This window comes from Cucumis sativus, chromosome 4 (genome assembly GCF_000004075.3).
Source record: "Cucumis sativus cultivar 9930 chromosome 4, Cucumber_9930_V3, whole genome shotgun sequence".
Classification (NCBI taxonomy): domain Eukaryota; kingdom Viridiplantae; phylum Streptophyta; class Magnoliopsida; order Cucurbitales; family Cucurbitaceae; genus Cucumis; species Cucumis sativus.
Genome location: NC_026658.2, coordinates 17,472,696 through 17,500,643, shown reverse-complemented (window position 1 = coordinate 17,500,643; position 27,948 = coordinate 17,472,696). Strand labels below are relative to the sequence as shown.

Below are 27,948 nucleotides of genomic sequence, written 5' to 3'. Positions count from 1 at the left end.
GCTTGAGAGCCTGTCATAAATAAAGGTGCCTCATGATCTTGCCACTTAGGTTTAAAATTATCTATCTCTTGCACTTACAACTCCAGTTTGCTTTGATTGTCTCTTTCATCTTGCTAAGGGTTATATGGTTGGGATGGAAGTTTAATATCATTCTTAAAAATTACATTACAAAAATTGTTCTTACTATACTTAAATATATAAATAACTACAAATATATGTTGTTCAAAGTTTTCTAAATTTTCATCGTACTCAAGACACTACAAGAACTTTTGGAACAATGATTTTGTAAGATTATATTAATCACTTTTTGCTACCATCAATATCATTTAAAAGTGTTCAACTAAGTATATTTCAAAATCTGAATTTGTTACTTAATTTACTATTTTATCTTCATTTTTTTTGCTATATTTTTTTTATTAAACAAAAACAGTTTACAAATCAAAGAGATTCTATTATAAACTAAATTCCAAATATAATCTAATAGAATGCAACTAGATAACTTAAATATACTATATAATAATAACCCACCTCCTGGTCTCATATTGTTTAGGATAGATTATAATCATAATTATTAAAATTACAACATGAAATGGTATGGTTCTCTAAAAGTAAAACAAATAGATAGGAAGTAAGAGGAAATTTTGAAGATAGAAATGAGAGAGGACAAATAACTTTTGGACCTAAATACTAAGAATAGATAAAGAAAACAGATAAACGCGTGGAATTGAGAGCCGATTACGTGGCATGGTCTATCTCGCTTTCGGTGGCCGTTACATGCATTATTTTTTGTCTTTCCCGGGAAATCATTCTTATGGTTTAACAGACCAATAAAATCTCGCCACATAACCCTACCTTAGTTCATAAAACAAAATATTACCATTTGGTGGTCACAAACACCATATCACCCACGAGATAAATGCGAATCTCTTTCTCAACTTCCTCGTGATGGACACGTGGTCAGTGACGGGGATGACTGTGACCTCCACAATCTGCCGTGACAGTGATTCACTACGAACAACCCTTCTGTCGTGTCCTTATTTGAGCTCCCAATTCTCCCTTTACGTGGCCTTATATCATTGGTCTGTCATGTTCAAAGAAAATTGTTTAAATTTCCGTACGACTTCTAATGACTTGTCACAGTTTGTATAGGTGCATGTTGATATCACTTTATTGTTTTCCATCTTATTAAATTACATTATTTATTTTATAATTCAGTCATGATTCACCCGACCATGTGATTCTTGATTATGTTAATTTCATGATTTTGTATTAACTCAAGCAATAAAAAAACAATTATCTTACTAATCCCTTTTTTTTCTAAACAAAATACGACACAAAACAATAATATAATATAGAAAATGTTAGGTCTCGATCTAGGCCAATTGGGAAATTGGACGTGCCTTCAACTTTAAGAAATAACTCAAGCCAACTTTTTCTACGTAATAAATCATTGAAAATATTCTCCATTTTTTATTTTGGCATCAATTCTTTTTTATTAGGTTCCATTTTTTTTTTTATTAAGTTGCAAATTCAACATTAAAAGTTACCAATGACATCTATACATATGCTGGATCCCAAAATATAAAGTTAACTTTTGTTTTCTTATAAGAAATAAAAACCAGTAGCATAAAACCCCCTTCTTTTTAGAACTGTGAGATATATTTGATTTTAGTAGTTCTAATTATTTGTTCAATTCGATTAAGTTTGTTTGAGATAGAGATATAGATGAAGGGCAATCTCTCTTCTAACTGTTTGTGACCTCTCTTAATCGATTAAATATTTTCAATTCAATTAATTGGATTTGATATAAGAATGGATTACAATATTTATCTTTGATGTTTTACCATTTGATTGTATTCTTGTTGTTTTAGGGTAGCAATAATACATAATATTAATTAGTGATTAACGTGGTTTTAGTGTGGCATAATTAAGTTATCATTTTCCAAGGTTGAAATAAGTTAGTAAACGTATATCGACTATATAGAACTTGAATTAGGTAATTAATTAAAATGCATGGTTTAGTTCCATTTGGAGTGATGAAGTTTAATAGTAATTCTTAAAAATTAAACGAATAACTTGCAACCTCAATTATTAAAAACAATATATAATAGTTTAAAGAAAAAGAAAAAGAAAAAGAAGATGTCATTCCTGATTATTTATATATATATATTGGTGAGGGTGATGGGTTGAAGGCAATCAAATCAGATTATGTAATCAAAGTTAAAAGATAAATAAATAGAAAAAAGTCAAATCTTGAACCAATGAGATATTGACCATGATACACATGGTGCCTTCAAAACTATGGTTTCCATATTAGAAAAATCATAATTCATTACTCTTACCTATACATCATCACAATAAAATAATCATTTCACTTTTTTTAAAAAATAATTTCTTTTTTATATTCATAATTTTTAATCAACCAATCGATAAGCATGAGATCCAACCATACTCAATTATTTTTCTTAATAGAGTTAGTGATAAATCATAAGTTTAGTTAGGAACTTTATGTTAGGTACATTTTGTTTATTCTCTTAAGTTAATGAAAATTTTCAAAATTAACTTACCCAAGTTTGTATTATATACATATTTGTTTATAACTTTAAATAAAATTTTCTTAAATATCAAATAATTGAGAGAACTTTATATAGACAATGTGATAGATATATTATATTTTCATAAAGATATGTTTGAGCTAGTAGCTTCAACCTAACCCAACTAGTAAAAATATATATGTTTTATATAAAGAATATTTGCATTATTTTTGTATTCAACTTGCATCAGAAAATTGTTCTATCTATTTCCCAATTTCTTTTATAATGCAAGCTGTTGTGCATTGTTGTAAACTTCATATTCCAAATATTGGCAAATTGTGCAAATTTTAAAAGTAAAAATTCTACAATATATTGTTTTTCTACACAACTAATAATAGTTTTATGTAAAATAAAAATGGAGGAATTCAACAAATGTGCCCAAAGAAAAAACCTAACTCTTAGACACTAGTAGGGATTGTATAATTAAGTATGCAAATTTTTTTGACTTTTTGTAAGAAAGAGAAACTAATAATTAGATGCATATGAATGTGGCACAAAAAAGCAGGTAATAAATCATATTTAAATTAAGTCTACTCTGTAACACATGTACATATTATTTTTTTGCAGTGGATCAAATAATAATTTAAAAGATTGTTAAAAAATAAAATAAAAAATAAGCATAGAATATGTAATCTCTCACCTAATTATATTAATTAATTTAATCTCTTTTAAAAAAATTTTAATGATTTTTCGCCACTTTATAAAATGAAAATCTCATATTATTACTCTTCCCTTTTCACCTAAAGGAATATTCAACTTCAACATTTTATTAATAATTAAATAGAAATAATTTGTTTAATGAAGGGTTGATTTGAATTCCTTTATTTGTAATTTAACATTTTGTGAAATATGATTATTATATAGAATATAATATATGGTTCAAAAGAATGATGTAATCTACAAATTTGATATCATACATATTTTATTAATATTAATAAAAAATACATGTGTTTTTGTCAAAAACTCGAAACCGCCCACTCATATTAATAATAATAATAAGTGGTAGTAGTAGTGGATGAGCAAAGAAAATGTAATTATTTTTATAATCAAGTAGGCATATAAATTAATAAATAATTGTGGAAGTTCATTGAACCCACCAAGCTTTAGGATGGAATAATGATTTAATTTTATCAATTTGAGACAAATATAAAGTTAGAAGTTTGCATAAATAGTTATGAAAACTACTAGGAAATTTCCTTTATATACAATTCAAAGTCAAGTGTTTGGACCAAATTAAGGGTGGCTGCTAATTTAGTTAAGGTGAGAAATTTGGAAGAGAAAAAGAATACTGTTGATAGAGAGGTATATATGTAGACTATGAAAAATTGATTGTAATAATCATCTTAATTATTACATACTACATAAAGACATAAAGTTACTACCAAGTTGAATCCAAATTATATTAAACTCTATCACTGAAATTTTCAAATATTGCTACCAACTTAATATCACTCAAACTATTATCCATCGTAGTTAGGTAAATTAAATCAGTTTGATTTTTAAAGTTTGACAAATAAAAAAGATTAAGAATTAAGGTGAAAATTTCCAGAAAAACAAAAACAAAAATCGTTATCAATCATCATGTGGGACCCAAAAAAGCCATTAGAAATATCTAAACTTAAAACCTGATAATTGATATGAAAGAAACAAACAATAGGCAATAATGAAACAAAAATGAGAGTTTTTACAATGACAGAAAGAAAAACAAAAAGAAACAAATAGATTCAGACACTTTTAGAATAATTTTGAGCACAAAGTGCAAATATACAGTTCATATCCCAATCACAACCAGCTACTGTCATCTTGGCCTTCCTCTTCTATATTTTCTTTCTTTATGCACATATTTGGATGATCCATACATTCCAAAGCTGTCTATCTCATTCAAATGATTCCCAACTTCAACAGATTTTCTTCTATGCTTACCATAAACCAACACTCTACCACTCCTTACTCGAACTCCATGACCTTTCGGCCTCAACGATTTTCTCCTTTGAGAATCTCTGTGGTTCCTTCTCCATCTTTGAGACACCCTTCTGCTACTTTTCGACTCGACATGTTCAAGGACATTGGTCGAGTCGCTTGTTGACTCATGCCGGCATTTTCCTTCTTCGATTTCAAACTCTTCTTCCATGTCTCTTCTCCTAACGTGTCGTCTTCTTGTTCTTTTGACACTGGCAAGCTTGATACACATGAAACCGCAGCAGTACTCCCACGCATAAAAATAAGAAGCTAAACAAGTCCATATCATTCTGCAGAGTCCCCGACCAATGCATCTAAAGATACCAATTTTATGTAGCAAATAGAGAAGTAAAAGAACTGCATAGGAAAAGGCAAATTCAAGTAATAAACTAGTGTTCTATGTAATAAACAACAAACAAAAATGCACATATATTTTTTGGTACTAAATTCTAAGACCCTAAAAGTAATCACTATTACTTGTAAGTTTGTAACTAAAACATCTAAACAGGATTTAGGTCCCTTTACTGAAAAATTTCTTTTGACCTTGTGAGCCTATGATTTAGAGTCATACCAGGCATAGATAAGGTTATATAATATAATCCAAAGCTTTGTGACCTTAGACTTCATTCAATAACTCAAAGTTATCACATTTCGAAACACAGGGAAAATAGCTACGTTTTTTCCATACCATATAAAACTTGGTTGGCATTTTATCATTATACACAGAAAGTTACTGATGCTAGTGACTTTAATTTGACGGCTAAAATGTTGATAGATATGAATTATACATTTCAAAACAAGAAGAAACAATTGCATGTTTTCATACCATACCAAATTTAAACTATTGAACTAGAAGTCTTCTATAAATAAGAGAAGCCAGTTTATTAATAGTGAATCTTTAGTTGTAACTTGTAATCAAATATGATGGTAACCTTGCCATGCTTACAGAACTAGAAGTGCTTGTATATTGAGTTGTAGGTTAGGGTATAAATTAGTCACCACACATTTAGACCCATCACATTCAAAGATTCCAAAATCACCGATCTACTAGATACAAAATAGAAAGTTTAGAGTCGTTTGACATCAAAAATTAATTTATTTCTAACAAATCAACTAGTTTTAAAATTTTTGAATCTGTCAAAGAGCACAAATCGAAAGTTTAAAGACTTATTAGACATTTTCGAAACTTTAATACTAACGAGACAAACTTCAAAGTTAGGGACTAAACTTGTAACTTGACCTAAGTTGTATTAGTCAATAACTTCAGACCTCGATATGCAAGGATTTAGCTGCTTTTTTCCAAGTTCCAACCATGGAAACCAGAGAAATTCCAGCATATTAGATATACCAAGGCAGAGACGCACAAAATAACTATATTGTTTAACTCACCAAAGTATGAGAGAATAAAAACCATTCCCATCTTTAGCAAATTGGCAACACAGAAATTTTCTATGTAGCATATGAAATCCCATGTTGATCCACATACTGAACTGCAAACATGTGCAAGCAGCGACAAAATCAGGTAAAGAATACTCAATCAAAAAAGCCAAAAATACGACAAAATCAGGTAAACAATACTCAAATCAAAAATTTAAAAAAATACGACAAAAAATCAGGCAATCAACATTCAATTAAAAAAGGAAAAAAAAAAAGGCACAGAACATGACAAAATCAGGTAAATAATTACGTTTACGGATGGAAGCCACATGGTGAGAAAATCAAAAGAAAATTAAAGATACCAACCTGCAGGACCTTCCAGAGAGAAAATCAAGTGGAGATCCAAAGATTTTGCCAATGGCCGAAAAAACATCAGAGGCCAATGAACTGGCTACATTACCCATTACGCGTATAGATTCAGCTTCCACTAAAAACTAATGAATTACAACATAATCAAAACACTCCTGCGAAAAAAGATGAAATAGTGAAACCCCAAATCCTAAATTGAATCAATTAACTAGAAGAGGCGATCGTAGAAAGGGGTTATGGTTGAATTTAAAGAGAAGTATCGTGTATCGATCATGAGTATTTTACTAGATTTGTACTTCACAGCAATCAAAGAAGGTTGTTCGGAAAATTAGAACAAGTAGAATCATAAACCGAGAGAAAGGAACTGAAAATGTAAGCAGAAATGAAAGAATTGCATGTTGAAGAGAACCGGAAATTGAAGAACGGGAGATGGAAGAAGAATGGCGGGTGTTTTCATATCCACAGTGGAGAGATAACCGTCGGGCAGAGAGGGAAGGAGTTGGGAGTGTTTGAGAGAAACTTGGAGGGTTTGGACTTGCGACCCAATAGAAAGCCCGTTTTTTGCAATATAAAGCCCAATTGATTTGGTTATTGAGTTCGTAAAAGCCCAAAGTTTTTAATTAATGGAAATTTTAGAGCGAAATTGTGAGATAAAGTTTTTTACTGGTCACACTCTCAAGTTTCTGCTCGATCATCTCGTATTGAGAGCTCTTTCAAATCTTTTATTCTATGATCGATGAAGGCAATACCACCATGAAATATTTGTTAGTTCTTGTATATATTAAACTAGGGTCTCCACTTCAATTGTTTTGGATTTCTTTTTGGCAGGCTCAGTGACCAAAATAAGATTTAGTCAATGGAGTTCTAATAAATTTGAAACAAAATAAGATTTTAACTTACTTTTATATACTCTTACTGATTAAGTAAATTTAAATATAACATGTATAAAATAATCCATAAAAAAAAAATTGTTGTAAGTGCAATGCACATAGTCTTCTATTTCCCTCTATATCTAATATCAATATAAGTATTCTTATTGGAATATATTTTTGTAGTGTAATATTCAATTTAATAAATTATGTTAAAGTGATTGTTTAGATAAATCGTAATAGATATGTACAATATTTTTTTGAGGTTGAAACTTCAAATTCTCATATCTACTTATACTAAAAAAACACTCACAAAAACTTATTAATCATATAATGTTCATTGTGTTATAAGAAATATGTAATAATCAATGTTAGTCATAAGTTATTAAGACGATGTGATCTATGTTAGTAGACATATTTCCACGTAAAGAGGGTTTGCAAAACAAACATTATATGTGTGAGCCATCAAAACTTAACGATGGTAGAATGAAGGTTCTTGGATACAACTTGTGGTTTACTTGACAACCATTAGACTTAATGAGTTCATAAGTTTTGTGGATATACTATCTATTAGATATCAACTTGGGATCCCTTGTTCACACGAACATACATGTGTCAATTGAACTAAACTCATGTTGGCATAACTTTAAAACATTAACCAGATGAGAAAAAGAAATGTTTGAACATTTGCATAAGCCATCGTGTTAATTACTGATCCCAAAGAATTGAGACATATTTATTCATCAATACCAAAATGCAATAAAGGTATTAAAATTTGAACATATTTGTATATTTTAAAATTTAATCCCAACTAATTCAAGCTATCATAAATCATCAATTATAATTAGGGTTCCCTTAGCACTTAGCGGACTTCGAGGATCAAAATAATCATTAACTTCAAACGTTTTCAACAATTTTTTTTTTTGCCCATTTAAATAATTACTTAATTAAATTTAACATAAATTAATTTAATGTTATATTAACATATGAAGGTGTAAAAGTATATATATATATACCCATACGTTAAATTATAAATTAAAAGTTGTATTAGTTTAAATTTTTAATTTTTTTTGCAAGCCGGTGAATTTGTTTTACTCTTCATTTTTTATTTGAGTAAGTTAAATTATCAAATTTTCATAAGTCAATCAATTTAGAATTCTTATTAGGATTAATTCTACAAATTATCTTAGGTAGACATATTCGAATATTGATGTTAAAAGGATAAATAGACCATTTTAAAAAAAATTATAACTAAAAGTCTGTAAATATAATTTAGGAGTTAATGGATACAATTATAAATTTGACAGCATCTTTGTGTGAAATGAGTACTAAGTTTAGAATTCATAATTTAATCTATCATCAAAATTTAGAAGATTAAATTAATAGTTTTCTTTTTTATTTCATCCCCAACACTAAAAATTGATTTAGGGATTTGTAAATTTGACATTAGAAATATTGGGAGCACACACGCGCAACGCACGTGACGGTATTCTGTGAAGACGAAAAAAAGAAGAAAAAAGAAGAAAAAGAAAAATGGTATTGAGAAATTGGTTCGAAGGAAGAGAGAAGAAAAACCAAAGCTCCGAGTCACAGAACCATGGAGAGAGAGGAATTTTAGTGAGAGAAAGAGAACGAAAAAGCCCTATTTCTCTCTCCTCTTCTTCCCCCATGCTTTCAATTTCGTAGCATAACAACAATCAACAGACCCCACAATTTTCTCTTTCTGATTTTCCTTCAACAATGCCACCTTCCCCTTCCTTCCCATCTGGTAACTTCTTCTTAACCTAACTCTCTCTCTCTCTCTCTCTCTCTCTCTTCAAACTTTCCCATCTTCAATTCTGTTTAAAGTTTGCTAATTTTTGTTGTTTTTTTTTTACTACAACCCATCCCAGGGTCTCGTGGAAAATGGCGGAAAAAGAAGAGGGATTCCCAAATTGGCCGTAGGAACAACTATTCCAACACTTTCAACAACGGTACTAACCGGCATGATGATGATGATGAAGATGAAGACCTTGTTGCTGCTGAAAATGACGAAATGGAACGTGATAACAATGATGACTCTGAGGACCCTCAGATTGGGCTTCACCCCACGCCCAATTCCACTATTCAGGAGCCTGAACTACTGTCCGATGATAAATTTCGAGTTTCTGAGTTTCCTCAGGTTGTTAAACGGGCTGTTACTCGGCCTCATTCTTCTGTTTTGGCTGTTGTGGCAATGGAGAGGACAAATCAGTATGGCGAGAGTAAAGGGGTGCCTGGAAATTCCTTGATTTTGGAGAATGTGTCTTACGGGCAGCTTCAGGCACTGTCTGCTATGCCGGCGGATAGTCCGGCTTTGCTGGATCAGGAGAGGGTGGAGGCTGGGAATGCTGCCTATGTAATAACTCCGCCACCGATCATGGAAGGGCGTGGCGTGGTTAAGAGGTTTGGGAGTAGGGTACATGTTGTCCCTATGCACTCAGGTCTGATCCTCTCGTTCCCTTCAACTAATCTTTTGGGGGAAAACAATGTGCATTAGCATCGTACCTTATATTTGTTGTGGGATGAGTTCTATTTAGGGAATTTTAATTCAGTGGAATAGCTTGAATTCATAGATAATTATATTAAATTTTGTAGTTGTTAGTGTGATCAAATTTAAGTCGAGATCTGTGTGCATAGGAAAATTATAGTAGATTTTGTGTGTTAGTATTAGTATATGCAGGTAGAGTTTAATGCATCTACCGTCAATTTCTTTCTCCGGATTACTTGCACTGCACTTAATTGGAAAAAAGGGGGAGAGGAATATTATCTAACATGTTACATGCCTACAATAGATTTCTACTTTGTGACAATTGATTTTTCGGAAACAGATTGGTTTTCACCTGCCACGGTGCATCGACTTGAGAGACAAGTTGTTCCACATTTTTTCTCTGGGAAATTGCCTGACCGCACTCCTGAAAAGTATATGGAGATTCGAAATTTTGTTGTTGCCAAATACATGGAGAATCCTGAGAAAAGGGTCACAGTTTCAGATTGTCAAGGGTTGGTTGATGGTGTCAGTAATGAAGATTTAACTCGAATTGTTCGATTTCTTGATCATTGGGGTATTATTAATTATTGTGCTCCTACACCTAGCTGTGAACCATGGAATAGCAATTCATACTTGAGAGAAGATATGAACGGTGAGATTCATGTGCCATCAGCTGCTTTGAAGCCTATTGATAGCTTGGTTAAATTTGACAAACCAAAATGTAGGCTCAAGGCGGCTGATGTCTATTCGGCACTTCCATGCCGTGATGACATTGATGGTTTGTGTGATTTGGATAACAGAATTCGAGAGCGTCTAGCTGAAAATCATTGTAGCTCTTGTTCTCGGTCTGTTCCCATTGCATACTACCAGTCACAGAAGGAGGTTAGTTTCCATCACCATATGTACTCCATTGTTTTTCTGACTCAGGGTACCAGCATTATGAACCTTGTATATAGGCCTGAAAGAATTATGAAGCGTGTAAATGATAAATTCTAGAGACCTTGGGGTCTAGGCTATTCAATTTTGCAGGGGAAGAAAATGAGAGGAAATAGTATAGGTCTGTATGACTAGGCAGTTTTTTCCTCAAGCATATCGAAGTCTGTATTTTTGTAGTTGTTTCTTTCTTCTGACCTTGTTGAAGATTTTGCCAACTATTTTTCTTTCATAATTTTTTGATCTAGCATGTAAGACTTTGTTGCATATTTTTTCCACCTGAAATCTCTTTAAACTACATCATAACTGAACTTGCATCTACAGGATTTATTGTGTTTGATGGTGCACAAAAGAAGTCATGGGGATTAGCAATTGAATTAGAAGTTTTTAAACTTTCATCTCAGAGTAGAATTTCTAATCCTACCCACTGACCTCTGTCCTTTTCTAAGGCTGGTATATTGAGTTAGAACCATGTTTTTTTGGGGAAGACCGTTGGACCAATCAAACGTTGCTGGCTTTTAGGTTTCCATGGTCTTTTTTATTCTGCTTGATTGCATACAAAAGCTCTGTAATTCAAGTGTTTACTGGGGAAATCAAAAGATAGTATTTCATCTTTGAAGGAACATTAACGATGGTCAGGTAAAAGACAGTATTTTTGTTTTGGGAATCATGGGAAAGGGGCCTTTGCTTTCTATTAGGCGGAACATCGATCAAAGATTGGATCTTGAAGTCATATGAAATCTTTTACCTTCTGATAGTGCAAGATATTGCTTCTGATGCAGGACTTTTAGAAATTTTTTGAATTCTTTTGGATCCTAATTCTTTAATGACTTATTGGCATTCTTGTTACAGGTTGATGTTTTACTTTGCTCTGACTGCTTTCATGAAGGCAAATACGTTGCTGGCCATTCAAGCGTTGATTTTCTGAGGGTGGACATGGCGAAAGATTATGGTGAACTAGATAGTGAAAATTGGACTGATCAAGAAACTCTATTGCTTTTAGAAGCAATAGAATTGTATAATGAGAATTGGAATGAAATTACCGAACACGTTGGGTCCAAGTCTAAAGCTCAGTGCATTATACATTTTCTCCGCTTATCAGTGGAGGATGGCCTTCTAGAAAATGTTGATGTGCCTGGGGTTTCTCTCTCATCAAGTGCTTCACATGGAGGAGATAGTGAGAAGTCACGCTCAAATATGAACGGAAACATAGCAGGTATTTTGAACTTTTAACTGACAGCCTCTTCGTGACTTCTTGACATATTCTTTCTAAATATATTTTTATTTCTTAGGATCTTCCTCTCAAGATAATAAGGAGATGCACGATAGGCTTCCCTTTGCCAATTCTGGGAATCCAGTCATGGCGTTGGTATGTGCCCATTTCTTTGATGCTTTATACATCTTTCAGTTCATCAAGTAAGATTGAAGAATTAAATTGTTTCAGAACAATATTCAATTGCTATAATATTTCCTATATTTGCTGATATCTTGAGCGTCTGCCATCTAGTTCTTCAATCAAGTCAAAGTTTTGCTATCTACATCATTTTTTTTTTTTGGGGGGGGGGGGGGGGTGGATGATGTGCCATCATTACGTTGTGAGTGAATAACTTGTGAGTATTAGACCAGAAGAAGGATTACTGGTTGATGATTTGGAACAATGAGCATAGCACAATTTAGCAGGGAAAAGAGTGGTGAGGAGTGTTTGAAGCTGTTTCAGACCTGGAGTGAGCTAGTAGTAGTACTAGTATCGGTGGCTTGTGAGTAATAAGAATGTGCACAAGATAGGTAAAATCCAGAATCAAATGGTCAGTGGTTGGTAAGTTCAGGTTCTCTGATATCATAGTTTAAAGTATGGTGGTCTGTCGTCACAAGTCAATACAGAACTGGGTTAGGAGGTTCAGAGGATGTCTAGAAGATTAGTTGAGCAAGGTGCTCTTGAATTGACCTGACTCTCACTATTATTGTTGGAAAGAACTGAAAAGAAGGGCAGAAAATGTCAAGCTCTTTTCCTATCTTCTTATCTTAATTCTTACCTTCAACATGAATGCAAAATCATATGTTTAAATACAAATGCAAGCGAAGGGTTTCCATAAATTTTACAGTTGAGTCCAACCTATCTCAATAAATGCTAGACTGGGTAGTATCTTGACATATGCTTCTTTTTCCACCGTAGATGGCTTATCTTGATATGCCTTCAGAGCATTGCCTATATTCCAAGCTCTTTAATTTACAATTGACATATTATTCTGCTAAGAAGTCACTTCCATAGAGATATTGGACTCTTCATTTACAAAAATGAGAATTTCATTCTGTAAATAGGGTTGTAATTGATTTAACTATTGGATATTTGCAAGGTTGCTTTTCTCGCATCTGCTATTGGACCAAGAGTTGCTGCATCTTGTGCTCATGCATCCTTAGCTGCATTATCTGAGGACAGTGTAGCTTCGTCTGGGAGCATTTTTCATATGGAGGGTTCTGTCAACGCTAATAGGTAACTTTCATTTTCTTACTGATCATAAATGTTATATCACTTTGATATTTCATACGGTAGGGTTCTGTGCACCTTTGATATTTCATAACATCAATGAAATAGTCTCTTATAAATAAAAGGAAAAGAAAAAAAAAAGAAAAAAAGAAAAAAGTTGATGGATCACTAATAGTAATAGGTAAGTTTTATTTATTCAAGAGATGTCTTTCTTCCTACTGAGCACATAAAGGAGGTTGTGCATGCATGTGTATTTTACTGAGGAACAGGGAGGTAGAGTATAGCACATACTGCATCTAAACTAATGTTATATGCGAGACATTTTAGAGGATGAAACAGGTTCCTACTGGCTACTTCCCACTTCCCTGGAGATAATCCTATGAATGCTATTATGTATTATGATGCAGTTACACGGGTTTTATTTTAAATTATAATTTATTTGAAGATTGACATTTCTTTTCCAACATTAAGGATGAATGTGGATGCCAAACAAGCCAGAGAAGGTAGCTCCTATGGAGAACTTCCAAATTCAACCGATCGAAAAGGTTTGGTTTGAGACTTTTACTCATGCCAGTTCTCTTTCTTGACTAATGTTTAACAATTACTCTGAAATTTATTCAATATGTGTGGCATTGGCCAAATTCAGATGAGAACAAGGCAGAGACAGAAGCAACACTATTATCATCTGAAAGAGTTAAAGTTGCAGCAAAAGCAGGCCTTGCTGCTGCTGCAACAAAGGCAAAATTGTTTGCTGACCACGAAGAACGAGAAATCCAACGACTGTCTGCTAATATTATAAATCATCAGGTACCGCAGCTATAATTTTTAGTAGAAGTTGTCGACATTTTTTGCTTAATCATTCAGAACTATGTCTTTATAAGTTGATGTTCTGCTTCAAATCTACATTTTTAGTTTGTTGGACACATGTCCGATGTATGTTCATGCTTCCTAAGAAATGACTGACGGAGGGTTCTGAACATGCATGCATTATATTGACCATTTTCTCCCAAAATTTCCTGTCCTTACTTTTGCATCTAAATGTGTCAGTTTTTTATTGGTTAAAAGCCTGTTCGCAAGTTTAGGCCACATACTTTTCTAATTCAGATAGAACGACGGTCTTGTTTGTTGGAAAGGTTTGAGATTGAAACTATGTATTTCACTTGTAAAAAGAGGTTGATGTCTCCGTTTTATCTAAATTTATGCAACAGTTAAAGAGACTGGAGCTGAAGCTGAAGCAGTTTGCAGAAGTAGAAACCTTCTTGATGAAGGAATGCGAACAAGTTGAGAGGACAAGGCAGAGGTTTGTTGCAGAGCGAGCAAGAATGTTAGGTGTCCAATTTGGACCTGCTGGAGTTACGCCACCTGCGAGTTTACCAGGGGTTATCCCTTCCATGGTAGTAAACAACAGCAACACAAACAGTAGGCCGAATATGATCTCACCTCCAGCTTCACAGCCGAGTGTTTCAGGGTACAGCAACAACCAACAACCACTTCACCCCCACATGTCATATATGCCTCGACAGCCGATGTTTGGTTTGGGACAAAGACTACCCTTATCGGCAATTCAGCAGCAGCAGCAACAACAACAACTGCCCTCGACAACTTCTTCTAATGCCATGTTCAATGGTCCAAGCAATGCACAGCCTTCTCTCAGTCATCCAATGATGAGGCCTGTTACTGGATCCAGCTCTGGCCTAGGCTGAATTTGGAAGAAAGATTACTTGAATTAATTGATTTCCTCTGAAGGTTGATTTGTTCGACGATGAAAAAGAAAGAGGGGCAGATAAAATAGGAAATGATAATGTTCCATGAGAGAGATTTGTTCATTTGTCTAACCTTTCTTTTTGGGAGCAAAAAGAAGGGAAATTAACCTGAGGCCATAGTAGGGATTGTAATTTGTAATTGCATTCAATTAGATGTAAAAAGAACAAAAGAGAAAAGAGGAAAAGGGAGAAGGTTAGTTGTTTAAGTTGAAAAAAAAAAACCATTTATGGAAGTGCTTCCATTCTTCTTTTTCTTGGTAATTTACACCTTGGATGTGCTTTCCCTTGATGTTGATGTTTAGAAGAATTAGTTATGGTGAATTTTTCATTTTCCCCTTTTACTTCCCTTGTTGTCCATATCTAACTTTCACATTATTAAGATTTCAATTCTACGGATATATTTATAATACTTTACAAGTTATTATTAGCACAACTTATAAACTAATTTACATGAAAAAAACTAAGATATTTTTACTTCTAAATTTATTGTTAGTACTCGTATTTGACAAAGTAGATGACAGTTGCTTTTATGTTTTACTAGCACTTATAAAAGATACTGAGAATATTAGGCAATGTTTAATAACGATGCCTAACACTTCAATTTATAGATAATGTATTAACGTATATTTTCATCCTTGCAAATTCTTTTGATACCAAAAGAAACAAGATGCATTATTATGAATTAGAGTAACTCACAAAAACTTCAAAAAAACTCTGGCTAAATTGTGTAAATATTTTGTTTCATCATGCTTAATTTGAAAATATCATTTTATTTTATTGTTATTATTGTAATATTTATGACTATTGTCAATTTTTACATTCTCTTCCTCAAGTACTAATTAAGGAAGAAAAATGTGAAACCTGAATATGAATTCACTTCTACTTCTTCCTGCCATGCTAAGATTGTTGAGATGTGTAAAAAAATTTCAAAGCATTGATTCCTAAAATCAAAAGTTCAAAATCTACAAACAAAGTGAACTTTTTTTAAACATTATTATTTTTTTCATAGTATATATACATATTTTTTTGATTTAATTATGACGTTTCAACTTAATAAGGTAGACCAACAACAAAATTATACTGAAGCATATGCACATTTTCAACTAAAATTAACTCTTAATTTTAGTTACTCATTAATTTTATGAAATTGACCCAAATAAAATCCCACCACAATGAAACACAATCTTAGATTTTATTCTTTTTATAACATACTAAGTAATTTATGGGGTTTTATAAGAAAATCCCTATGATTGCAAAAATCACAATACAATTAGGGATTTAGAGCTTCCTATTTCTACACAACAACTTAAAGCCCACAGTCTCTTCAAATCCACTAAACCAAAAAGCCCAAAAACCAAGCCCATTCAGTATCACCAGCTAGATGGGCCGCAACGTCTCTTAAGGCCCAATCAAAATAGCCCAAAACCTGCCCATTCGGTATCACTTGTCGGACGGGGAGACGATTGGTACGACGAGAACGACGACGGCGACGACGAAACTGAATATCGGAACGGCGAAATCGACTTCCGACTGGAAACCGACCAGCGAGACAAAGTGTCCAAGTCAGAGGAGTAATCCGGTTCGGGTAATTTCCGGCTGACGGACTTGGGGGACTTCCGGTTCGGCAAAGGCGATGGGAAGCAACCAGAGGACGAGACTTGCTCGGATCGGACGAACCGCCAGCGTTCGGACTGGGTTCGAGGAGACGAGTGAAGAGAATTTGGAGGATGGGGGAAATGGGAAACAGCAGGAGGAGGTTTCAGCTTTTGACGGTGGTGTTGAGGGGGAGAGTGAGTTGGTGAGTGGCGGAGGCGGTGATGGTTTCTGGGGACGCCGGGTTTAATCTCCCATTTGAAAGGAACGGCAGCCGGTTGCCGGTAAAATTCATCGGTGTCCATTGGTAAGAAATGGAGGTGGAAGGGGAAGTGGAAGTGGGGGCTTATTATGTAGGGGAAATTTGAAAATCTTCGGCGAAATCAGAGGCAATGAGATGGTTTTTTCTTTTTTGACTTTGAATTCTTAGGGACATAATTATCAAAAAGACAAAAATGCCTACCATTTACAGTTTTGAGTTTACACAAAGACAAATTTATTTTATTCAAATCTCATAAATTTCAATAATGTCAGTGATGTTTGTTCCCTGCATGTTTTAGAATCAATCATCAAGTTTTTAAGCTCATGATTGTTGTTTTCTTTCTCTAATCATTTGATTATTGGTTTTTTAATATCAAGCTTATTAGTAACGAAATAGCAAGGTTATGTACGTATAGTTGACTTCAACAATTGTGTGATAAGTCGTGTATGTGAAGCAGCTTAATTAAGATAGATTCATCACTATAGGTTGGTTTCATGCAAGTGTTCTAGTCATTGTTGCATGTGTCAATGGACAAGATTTTCCAAAACTAAAGATTAAAGTTATTGTATGTATGGTAAATGAGTCAAATTCACACTTTGATTCTAACTTGTTGAATTTTTTTGTTATGTTTGAAAAAGAAGTTATATATTAATCAACTGAAACATCAAATATTGTTTTATGGCAATGACATGCAAATTGTTGTTTAAACATCAATTTGGATGATGTTTGATTTACAAATTTAAGTTTGATGTAAATTTATAGTAATTTTGTCAAGAAACAACATATTCTATTAAGTTATGTTGGATAAATGTTTATATTGGTCTGACTTAAGTACCTTTGAGTTTATGACATAATTATTATGTACAATGTATGTTTTGATAGTGATAATTACATGCGCATCTAGTTAAGTTAGACTTTCTAATAAAGTTAGACTTTCTAATTGAGAAATTAGATAGCTGACTACATAAATTTGAAGACGATTTCATAGTGATGGTCTCTGTAATCTAGAATTCAGAAAATTATCTGTTTTATCATATTTGAGTCAAAGCAATGTTGCATATTTATATAGAGAATAAACTAAACCCTAGAGACTATGTAAAATTACAATAAAGGACATATGTATATATATATATATCATAACACTCCCCCTCAAGCTGGAGCAAATATGTCGATCATGCCCAGCTTGTTGCACAGATAGCTTATCCTTGTTCCATTTAAAGCTTTAGTTAGAATATCTCCCAATTGTTCTCCGGTCTTCACATATCCTGTGGACACCAACCCATCTTGGATTTTCTCACGAATGAAGTGACAATCCACCTCAATATGTTTAGTTCGTTCATGAAATACTGGATTAGATGATGAAGTGCAGCTTGATTATCACACCATAATTTAGCTGGCACGGTAATACTGAAGCCTATCTCAGATAATAGTTGGTGAATCCATACTATTTCACACACAGATTGTGCCATAGCTCTATATTCTGACTCAGCACTCGAACGAGAAACAACATTTTGTTTCTTACTCTTCCATGAAACTAAGTTTCCACCTACAAAAACACAATATCCAGAAGTCGATCTCCTATCCTCACGAGACCCCGCCCAATCAGCATCAGAAAAACATTCAACTCTCGTATGTCCATGATCTTTGTATAGGATCCCACGTCCAGGAGCAGCTTTTAGATAACACAAAATCTGCTCTACTGCAGCCCAATGATCCACTGTAGGGGAAGACATGAATTGACTTACAACACTTACAGAATATGCAATGTCTGGTCGAGTCACTGTTAAGTAGTTCAACTTCCCAACTAATCTCCTATATCTCTCAGGATCTTTACATAATTCTCCTTCTTTAACAAGTTGCTGATTTGGCATCATTGGAGTGCCACTTGGTTTGGCGCCTAATTTTCCTGTTTCAGACAACAAATCAAGTACATATTTTCGTTGAGACAAATAAATACCTTTCTTGCTTCTCATCACTTCAATGCCCAAAAAATATTTCAATTGGCCCAAATCTTTTGTATAAAACTGACCCTGAAGGAAAGTTTTGAGAGACGAAATACCCAATGCATCATTTCCAGTAATAACAATATCATCAACATATACAACTAGTAGAACTATACTCTTATCAGATCGACGATAGAAAATTGAATGATCATATGTACTCTTCTTCATACCAAAGCATACAAGGGCTTGACTAAACTTACCAAACCACGCACGAGGACTCTGTTTCAAACCATACAGAGATTTTCGAAGGCGACATACTTTATCACTCTCCCCCTGAGCAACAAACCCTGGTGGTTGTTCCATATAAACTTCCTCTTGAAGATCACCGTGAAGAAAAGCATTCTTAATGTCAAGTTGATGCAACGACCATTTATTGGTAGCAGCCATGGAAAGAAATAGGCGAATGGAAGTTAACTTGGCAACCGGAGAGAATGTATCTGAATAATCAGTGCCATAGATTTGAGCATAACCTTTGGCAACAAGGCGAGCCTTTAAACGAGCCACTGTTCCATCAGGATTCATCTTGACAGCAAACACCCATTTACAACCAATGGCCTTCTTTCCTGCAGGACGAGATACCAAATCCCAAGTACCATTATCATCTAAAGCAGTCATCTCCTCAATCATTGCATTTTGCCAGCCAGGATGAGACAAAGCTTCATGAACAGAGTTAGGAATAGATGTGGACTCAAGAGACGTAATAAACGCATATGTGGAGGGAGATAACTGGTGATAGGAAATAAAGGAAGAAACGGGGTAAGTACACTTGCGTTTACCTTTGCGAAGAGCAATGGGAAGATCATCACTTGGCGCTGGATCACATGATGAAGGAAGCATTGATGGAGGACATGAGTCTGAAGGTTGTGGTGGAGGTCGTCGGGAGTAGACTTGAGAAATCAACGGGCGGGAAGGAGGCACATCAGTAGACAAGGATGGTGTGGGAGAGGTAACCTCATATATAAAAAGATTGTCATCCTCCCCCTGACACAAACTCGATGGTGATGAAGTAAAGGGTGTATCTTCAAAAAAGACAACATCAGGCGAAACCAGATACCTTTTAAGGGTAGGACAATAACAACGATAACCCTTTTGAACATGTAAATAACCCAAGAAGATACACTTCAAGGATTTGGAATCTAACATGTTAATAATGTTTTATGAAATTCTCAACGCCTAACTAAATCACTTAATTATACATTTGTCTAAATTGTCAGCTAAATAGGCACAACATTTAAAAGTCAAGAATCAGTTTGTAAATGTTGGTGCTCATATATAGTTTGTTTAGGTGCACTTGGTGTCTCAATATTTTCCAAGCTAACTTAAGCAAGAGACCTTTGCTGTGATGTCAAAGTATACTGCACTTTCACACGCTTAAATTAGTATTATAAGTGGATAATTCAACTAAGCACAAAAAAAAAAAAAATCAGATATCTCTCTTTTGTGATGATTGAATGTGGTCATTTATAAGCTAATCCTCTGACATATGTCCATAATTGCATGTGATGGTAGGAGTTAAGGACGTTTATGGTGCTTTAGGCTGTAGAATGCTATTTCAGTCCCAGCTCAGCTATGTTTCGATTTGTATATACATTTATTGACTCGGTTGATCCAACAAAAATTTCAAGATATCGACATTTACTTTTAACATGTGGTCCCTCTCTACTCTTTTCCAATACTCTCGAGACCTGGACATACACATAAACTTTGAGCCTTGACTTGAACAAACATAACCTCTAACATAATATACTTAATATAAATGAAAATGTTTTGGATTTGATCTAACCCTATGAAATTTAATATTTAGAGCATAAGCAGAGGCATTGAAAACATGTGGCAAAAGTTTGTTGTCATTATGCTAACACTACAAGCAATCATGAATACCACAAAAGTCAAAATTGTTGGAACCAAAACAAACAAACGTCACAACTTTTTTTTTTTCTTTCTCTTCTTTGGTATTTGATAGGGAACTACTTTTTTCAATACAATTGTTTATAAGCTAGCATTATTAACTCAATTGAGTTTCACCCATTTGCAATGAAAATTCTATTATAGTTCAATCCTAATTTCGCCATCATTCCAAATGTAATTTAATTGTGTTTACTTAAAAGGCATTACGTTTGGTTTGTTTACAAATTCTTTTTAAATTATGATTGATTCACTTTTATATTGAGGTAAGGGATTTGAATCACATCTTTTTTGGTTCTAAGCATTTGATCAATTAAGGTCTGGTTAGTATATTGATATAATATTTAATTTACAATAACTTATCAATTTAGTTTTATTTCTTAAATTTATTAGTGTGTGCTAATCTCTTTCCTATATCTTAAAAGACATTAGCGATGATATACATTATAGATGGATCATATCCAATATTTTAGTCAATTGAATGATGATTCCATTGGGAAGAAATGATATATATAGAATGGTCCACAAGAACATTTCTCAAATTGTGGAATACAAAAGGGGAAGGTTGTGCACTTTGAATGGTGCCTTAAAGGCACAGAATGCATAGAATTTTCATATGCAAGAATTATGCACATGTGTGGACTTCCAATGGTGTGCCCATAAAGTAGACTTTTCCATATGAAAATAATTAGGCAATTCACATTTTCCATGGAAATTCAAATTGATATCCAAAATGCCCTAAACAAGATTTTCCATTTATAGAAAAAGATTGGATTGATGAGAAAACATTTCTTCCTTATAAAAACTTTATATTATAAAGTTTGTTATTCTCATTAATTCACTGTCACATCAACATATTCTAATATTAATATTCGATCTAACAACTTGTGCATCGCGTGCATGTATTTGTTTTTATCCATTTCACTTCTATCAAAAATACACAAGAAAAAAAAAGTGTATATTTTAATTGCCAAGTATAAAGATAGAGATAGATAGAGAGGAAGGAAATAAACTGTATAGATAGTATGAAATTTTTCAAAAGTGTAAATGCATAAGACCGAGACGTCTTAAAATTTTTATTTTAAGCCTATAGACAAATCAAAACCAAAAGTATATGAAATAAAGTAATAATTAAACCAAACAGAAAAAGAATGGAAAAGTAGGAAATTCTTAAAAGATGAAACTTTCCATATAAATACTCTTAACTTCCTCAAGAAAATAGGTAAAGTTGCAATCTTGGGATTGAAACTTATGGATCTTTTAGATTCACAATTTACAGAACTCTCCTTTCATGGGTGCTTGATTACTTTACTTTTACTACTTACTCAACAACAACAGTAGTTAAAAACAATGGATAAACTTTACTAAACCAGTACAAAAGTTACTGAAATTTAAAAGAGATTTGACAGTAGCAATTGCGTAATTGGGTGGCAGTTGTTCTTGTTCTCGTTCTTGCAGTAGAGCAAACTGTAATGATATTAATAACAAAGGTAAAATTTTCAATAGAATCAGTAGGTTGTTTGAAATGGCTTAATTGACTTAGAATCTTGAATAACTCCAGCTACTGATCCAGCTGCTGCTGCAATGCTAATTATAAGGCAAGCCATGCTAAGAATTTGGAGGCTAATCCATCTTGTGCTCCATTTTGGGATTTTCTTTTGTGCAATGTACATTTCAACAGGGAAATAGACAGTCAGAGGCCAAAATCCCAAGGCTCCTAGAAGTCCGACGATGTCGTTGAAGAATGGGAGGAGCATCGAGACAAGGGTGGTGATGATCACAAAGATTGTCCTCCAAACTAGCCTAAAGAGGTTGAGTTTGAAGGGACGAAAGCCGGGGATTGGGATGTTGATGTCTTCATTGATGAATTTGCTATCTGGGAATCGGCTTGATGCGTTTTTCTCAATGAAGGCAAAGAGGGGTTGACAAAAGACTTGGTATGCACCGACGAGATGGACTACGATGGCTACATTGGCTATGTCAAGAAGCCAATATGGGTTGTAGAAGCCGAAACCGGTGAGGAGGTTGCCAGGAGCAAGGTCCCCAAAGGCTGCATATCCCATACAGCCACAAAGCATGTAGAAAACCGTTGTCACTGCTACACTAAGAAAAGTGGCTTTCTTCATTGTTTTGGCTTCTGATGGAGGGGCTTTGATTGTGTCCTGTTTGCAAATAAAAACACCATACTTTTCAACTCATGGATCATTAACATTTTTCGACTTCTGTAGAACCTTTGATGATTCTAAAAGAAGCATTAAAACAAAATCAACACTTCTACTGCATGCAAAACTGGGACGAGAAACAAAGATACATTATCAAATGAATGCTTCTTAAAGAAAACGTGAAACAAAATCATTTCTTGAAAAACCATCGTTTATGTTTCCCAAAACTGGAAAGTGGAAATGAGAAACAGTAAACGAGAGGAAGAAAACAGACATTAAACGAGTACTTCTAAAAGAAAAATCGAAAGATAATCACTTATTGAAAGACCATCACTTCTGTTTCTCAAATCAAGGAAGAAGAAAAAAAAGAAACGGTATCAAATTGAGACAAAACAATTTCTCGAAAGACCAACAATTCTGTTTCTCAAAACTTGAAACAAAAAACAACAACAAAAATTGCCAATCTGATATTCCTAAGAGATCATAGATTCAAATCTCCACTTGAGTGAAGAACTAATGATGACATAATTAGTTATACCTGAATTTCAATGAGGATAATGGAGAAAGAGTAAGCAAAAGCCATGTCACCAAGGGCTTGGAAGCTCCTCCATATTTTTTGAGACTCAGTGACACTACCAATACTAACTCCTGTTAAACTCCCCTTGAATTTTCCATTATCTGAAGATAAATAAAATTATATTTATTATTTACCATATAATAATCATAGGTAAAAGAAATAATAATAATAATGATAATAAAGAAATGAACCTGTAACTTGAATGATTCCAAGAACAAGACCAATTATGGAGTAAGTAAAAGACATAACAGCAGCAACAATGGAGAGCCACCATAATTGATCAAAATCTGGAATTTGTGATAAGAAAATTTCCATAATTCCAAATGAAATCATATATGGATTGCTGTTCATATGACAAGGATTTTTCCCTCCACTTTTGTGGAAGCAGTTTGATCTTTTAATTGCCCTGTTCAAAACCCAAAATTAATTCATTCATTAATCCGAACACTCCCTTAAAATAAGCAAAATTTACTTCTAAGTTTGTAAATATTATTTAACAAGTTTGCTATTTAAGATTTTTAAAAAATTAATAAAAGGAATGAAAAATTGATACTAACATCATGCTTATGGATGAGGCTATTGTGTATCCAATTGCTACTCCAAAAAGATTAACATATTGAACCAACCCACACAGCTTCACCTTAAACCCACCTGTGACAAAAATTAAGTAAATTAAAAAACCAAAATTATATTCAATATTAAAAATATATATATAATTTGTTCAATTTCAATTGGGAAATTTTGTTCTTAAAAAATAATTTCATTGTACCAAACACGTTTTAAAAAGAAAATAATGAAAAACATATTTTTTCTTCTTTTTATGTTTTGTTTTTTAATTTTTAAATAAAATTCTTCCTTTCATTTCTTTTTTTGCTATTGCATCACCAACCACACAAAAACCTTTTGTTCTTAGCTTTTCAAAAAATTTACTAAAATTTTCACAACCTTTGCAAAATTAATTGGTACTAAGTAGTATGTGTATACTTTATAATTTAATTTTTTTGAAGAAAAAAAAACCATACATAGAAACATATATTGCTTTTTATTTTTTAAAATTAGTCTAAAAACACAATTCCTTTTCTACTAATGCTTTTTAAAAATAAATTACCAAAAAATAACTCTAGGCTAAACACAATTTCATTTCTACTAGAATTTTAAAAAAAAATGGAGAAATTTTGAGAAGTAAGAAAATAGATTAAATCATGAAAAAAAATTGGGGGAAAAAAATATAACCTTTAAAAATAAAAAACAAAAAAAATAAACAGTTACCAATAGTGGCAAAAATGATTTTTCAAACGTCTCTTAATCACCATTATTATTATTATTTTCAAAATAGTTAGAATATAAATTTATGCAAAACTCCGTAACGGAGATGGACGGTGGTTATTCCTACCGAGGTTATTTCGGACGGCGTCCATGTAAGTATAGTTCCTCTTGCCGTTAACGGAGTCACCCGACCGGTAGCAGGCAGCGAGAAGCGTAGAAGTATAGTAAGTCACAAACGAAAACAACATCATCACGACGGGTCCGGCCACCCAACCAAGCTGCGCCGTCGCCCAAGCTAACGACAAAACCCCCGACCCAATAACCGCGGTTATAATATGAGCACTTGCAGTCCAAACAGTCCCTATTCCACAAACAAAAAAAAATGAAAATCTCAAATTCCAATTTTTTTCTTTTTTTTTAAAAAAAATAAATAAATAACCTGGCAACTGTACGACATACCAGTTCGCTTGGGGCGGCCATCGTCGTCGAAGGCAGTATCGGCAGCGGAGGCGGGGTGGGGAGGAGCAGAAATGTTGAGGGAATGATGGTGGTGATTGTTAGCCATGGAAAAGATTGAAAAGCCGAAAAGGCCCTTTTAAGAGGAAATGGGTGTAGGAGTTGGAAAGGGGGTTGAGAGTGTAATTTTGGAAAATGTGTTTTGTATGTATGTATGTAATTAAGATTTGTGTGTTGTGTGTTTGTTCCCTGTCCCGAAGTCACAGGGCGGTTTAAAAAGTACTGACACTAAAACTGCGCCATCGACACAACCTTCAAGGATTTTTCAACAAAAACTTCAAATGGACTTTAATTCAATTAAAACTCCAAAAGCTTCAAATCAAAAATGGAGTTTTTCTCTTTCTTTTGCTTTATAATTAATTATATGATGAAGATGGAAGAGAGGGTGAAGGGGATTATTTATAAGTGGTGAAAGGAAGGGTGTGAAAACCACGTGGCTATATGTGGGACCCATTGCCATCTCCTTCTTCCTAAACTCAATTATAAATAATACTTTCAACCTTTTCCAAAATAATATACATAAATACTTTTTTTTTTCTTTTATTAAATTACCATTCTAAAAACTTGGTTATTACCAATATTAGTAGGTCATAAGCTCCGAGAATGAGAATCTTGAAATGGTTTCAATATGTTGAAGCGCCAGTTATGCTTTTAACTATTAATCAAACACACGAGTATTATTGTAAGTTGGGAGTCCAAATATTTACTATTCAAAATACATATATTAAATTTTAAAATATAAGAGTAAGATAATATTAGTATTAAAAGGAAAATTGAGAGGTTTGGATATTTACAAATAATATTAGCAGTTTTATGGAAAAGTAAAAAGATAATTTAGAAAGAAGAAGAACAACAATATATTTTTGTCATGTAGTCGGTTTTTAATTTCATCTCCCAAACACTCGCCCTCATCCAGTTCGAGCACTCATGTCCATTAACTGCAACGATGGGAAAGATAAGCATAAAGAGTACTCTCGAGATGTGTTCTTAATTTCTTTTCTTTCTATTCATTTTTTATTTCACCTTTTTTTTTTTCATTCTATTTCTTTTTTCTTTTAAATAATTGTTTTGAAGTCATATCTTTATCTTATCACAATTCATCTCTTCTCTATCCATTTTATTTTTTCTTTTTACGCTTTATAACAAATATCAAGTAAATTAAGGGTTGTTTTCCTATTAACAAATATATCAATTTATTTATATATATAGGAAAATATGGTTGGTTGTCAATCATACACATTAATACTTGGTGTGAGAAAACCTCACACTTCTATTGTTGGAAATAGGTAAAAATATAAATTAAAAATACAATAATTTAGTAATGAGAAAAAACTACAAATTATAAAAAAGTTCATTATATAAAAAATTACTACAATCACACGCAATAATCTTCTCGCTTTTGAAATCAATCACAAGATCACTTTCTCTAAGCTTTTAATTCATACATTTTCTTCAACTAAAAATATAAAAGAATTTAAAAGAAACTTAATACAAAATTGTAAGTTTACAACTCATCTCAAATTTTCAATTTAATTTTATCATTAACCTTCATATCTGTCAGTGTATACAATCATTTTTATTTTTTAACAATTTTACAATATTGATGAGGGTGCCAATTCTAACAAATTTATTTTCTTAAGAAAATAATAATAAAATAGCAATAATAAAAACAAAATCAAAACCAACTTCCTAGTTTTCATCGCTGTCAACTCTAAATTAGCAACCTCTTTACTAACATTTACTGCTCTATTAAAGGTTTCTTTTCCATTTTCCTATTCTTTTAATAATAAGAAAAAAATTGGTGAGAAAAAAAGAGATTCAAAAAAGATACTTTGGCAATTAATAATATGGTAGAAATGAATGCTCCTATTTAGACTTTTTTCTCAAATGTTGTGAGAGTGAAAAGTGAAACTTCATATCGGATGTATTTAAGATGAGTTAATTGGGCAACTTTCAAATAAAACTAAATTACAAATATATCCCTACGTTTCTCCATTATTTCAAAAGAGTACATTCTTTTTTTTCCTATATTACAATATTACCCTTTCACTTTTCATTCATCTTTAGAAAATGCTGATAAAATTTAGAATTGTAAAGTACATCGTCCATTTGGATTGACCTTTTTAGTGTTTTAAAATAATTATTGTTTTGCACGTTGGAACGTATATTTTAAAACTTAGAAAGTCAATCTTAGAATTCTTGTAATACTAGTAGCAATGAGTTAGTTAGAAATTGATATATAAGCTTACTATGTTGTTTTCTTGTTATAGTCACGTTCGTTTAGGTTCCAATGTCTATTTGAAATTTTGATATGTTCCTACTCTAGTAAATTTTAATAACGGTGATGATGGACGACAATAAATTTAACCCTTTTATGGAGAATAACTAATTGGCCATGTTTATAAATTTAGATATTAAGTTAAAATTGTTTTTGGTTTAAATAGTTAAATTCAATGGTTCACTTAAAAGTATTGGATTAGAAAGGGAAGGAATGTAGTCAAGTCAAGGTGATTATTGAATAAGAAAAGTAATTGGCGAAGCCTTCTTCTTCAAAATACAAGTAAGAAAAAGATGTAAGGGCAAATTGATTGGCATGATCTTATAATTGTACATGAGAATGTGATTCTTTGGTTTCATTCTTCACGTCTCCCTATTTGTCTTCCTCACTCATATTGTATGGTTCAAATGAAATATAGATAAGAATTAAGGACATTAGTTTTAATAATATGTTTTCTTTCTTTTGTCATTATTCGGTTTATATTCGTTGTCCTTATTAATATTGTCTTCTTCTCTATGTCTCGTGTTT

General features: G+C 32.9%; 4 protein-coding genes across 7 annotated transcripts; 1 reads left to right on the top strand and 3 right to left on the bottom strand.

Moving 5' to 3' along the window:
* Positions 1 to 4,203: 4,203 nt before the first annotated feature.
* LOC101218855 (protein HAPLESS 2) lies at positions 4,204 to 6,842 on the bottom strand. Of its 4 annotated transcripts, XM_004142658.3 has the most exons (4): positions 6,709 to 6,842; positions 6,297 to 6,454; positions 5,943 to 6,043; positions 4,204 to 4,910 (listed from the first exon to the last, which is right to left on the bottom strand). In XM_004142658.3, the coding sequence occupies exons 2-4, from the start codon at positions 6,392 to 6,394 to the stop codon at positions 4,393 to 4,395; spliced, it is 717 nt and encodes a 238-aa protein (XP_004142706.1). In that variant the 5' UTR covers positions 6,395 to 6,454; positions 6,709 to 6,842; the 3' UTR covers positions 4,204 to 4,392. The 4 variants fall into 4 exon arrangements, with proteins under 4 accessions (XP_004142706.1, XP_031739639.1, XP_011653780.1 ...); XM_031883779.1 differs by lacking the exon at positions 5,943 to 6,043; XM_011655478.2 differs by having other exon boundaries at positions 6,297 to 6,819.
* Positions 6,843 to 8,696: 1,854 nt separating this feature from the next.
* Positions 8,697 to 15,215, top strand: LOC101220514 (SWI/SNF complex subunit SWI3C). Its single transcript, XM_004142585.3, has 9 exons — positions 8,697 to 8,936; positions 9,061 to 9,630; positions 10,018 to 10,559; positions 11,463 to 11,826; positions 11,903 to 11,979; positions 12,965 to 13,101; positions 13,567 to 13,640; positions 13,742 to 13,902; positions 14,304 to 15,215. The coding sequence occupies exons 1-9, from the start codon at positions 8,909 to 8,911 to the stop codon at positions 14,796 to 14,798; spliced, it is 2,448 nt and encodes an 815-aa protein (XP_004142633.1). The 5' UTR covers positions 8,697 to 8,908; the 3' UTR covers positions 14,799 to 15,215.
* Positions 15,216 to 15,978: 763 nt separating this feature from the next.
* LOC101220757 lies at positions 15,979 to 17,078 on the bottom strand. Its single transcript, XM_004142586.3, has one exon. The coding sequence runs from the start codon at positions 16,754 to 16,756 to the stop codon at positions 16,268 to 16,270; it is 489 nt and encodes a 162-aa protein (XP_004142634.1). The 5' UTR covers positions 16,757 to 17,078; the 3' UTR covers positions 15,979 to 16,267.
* Positions 17,079 to 21,788: 4,710 nt separating this feature from the next.
* Positions 21,789 to 25,511, bottom strand: LOC101220992 (amino acid permease 3). The gene is made up of 6 exons (XM_031884647.1): positions 25,086 to 25,511; positions 24,754 to 24,987; positions 23,918 to 24,011; positions 23,552 to 23,766; positions 23,322 to 23,461; positions 21,789 to 22,783 (listed from the first exon to the last, which is right to left on the bottom strand). Exons 1-6 carry the CDS (start codon positions 25,189 to 25,191, stop codon positions 22,130 to 22,132), a joined length of 1,443 nt encoding a protein of 480 aa, XP_031740507.1. The 5' UTR covers positions 25,192 to 25,511; the 3' UTR covers positions 21,789 to 22,129.
* Positions 25,512 to 27,948: the final 2,437 nt, after the last annotated feature.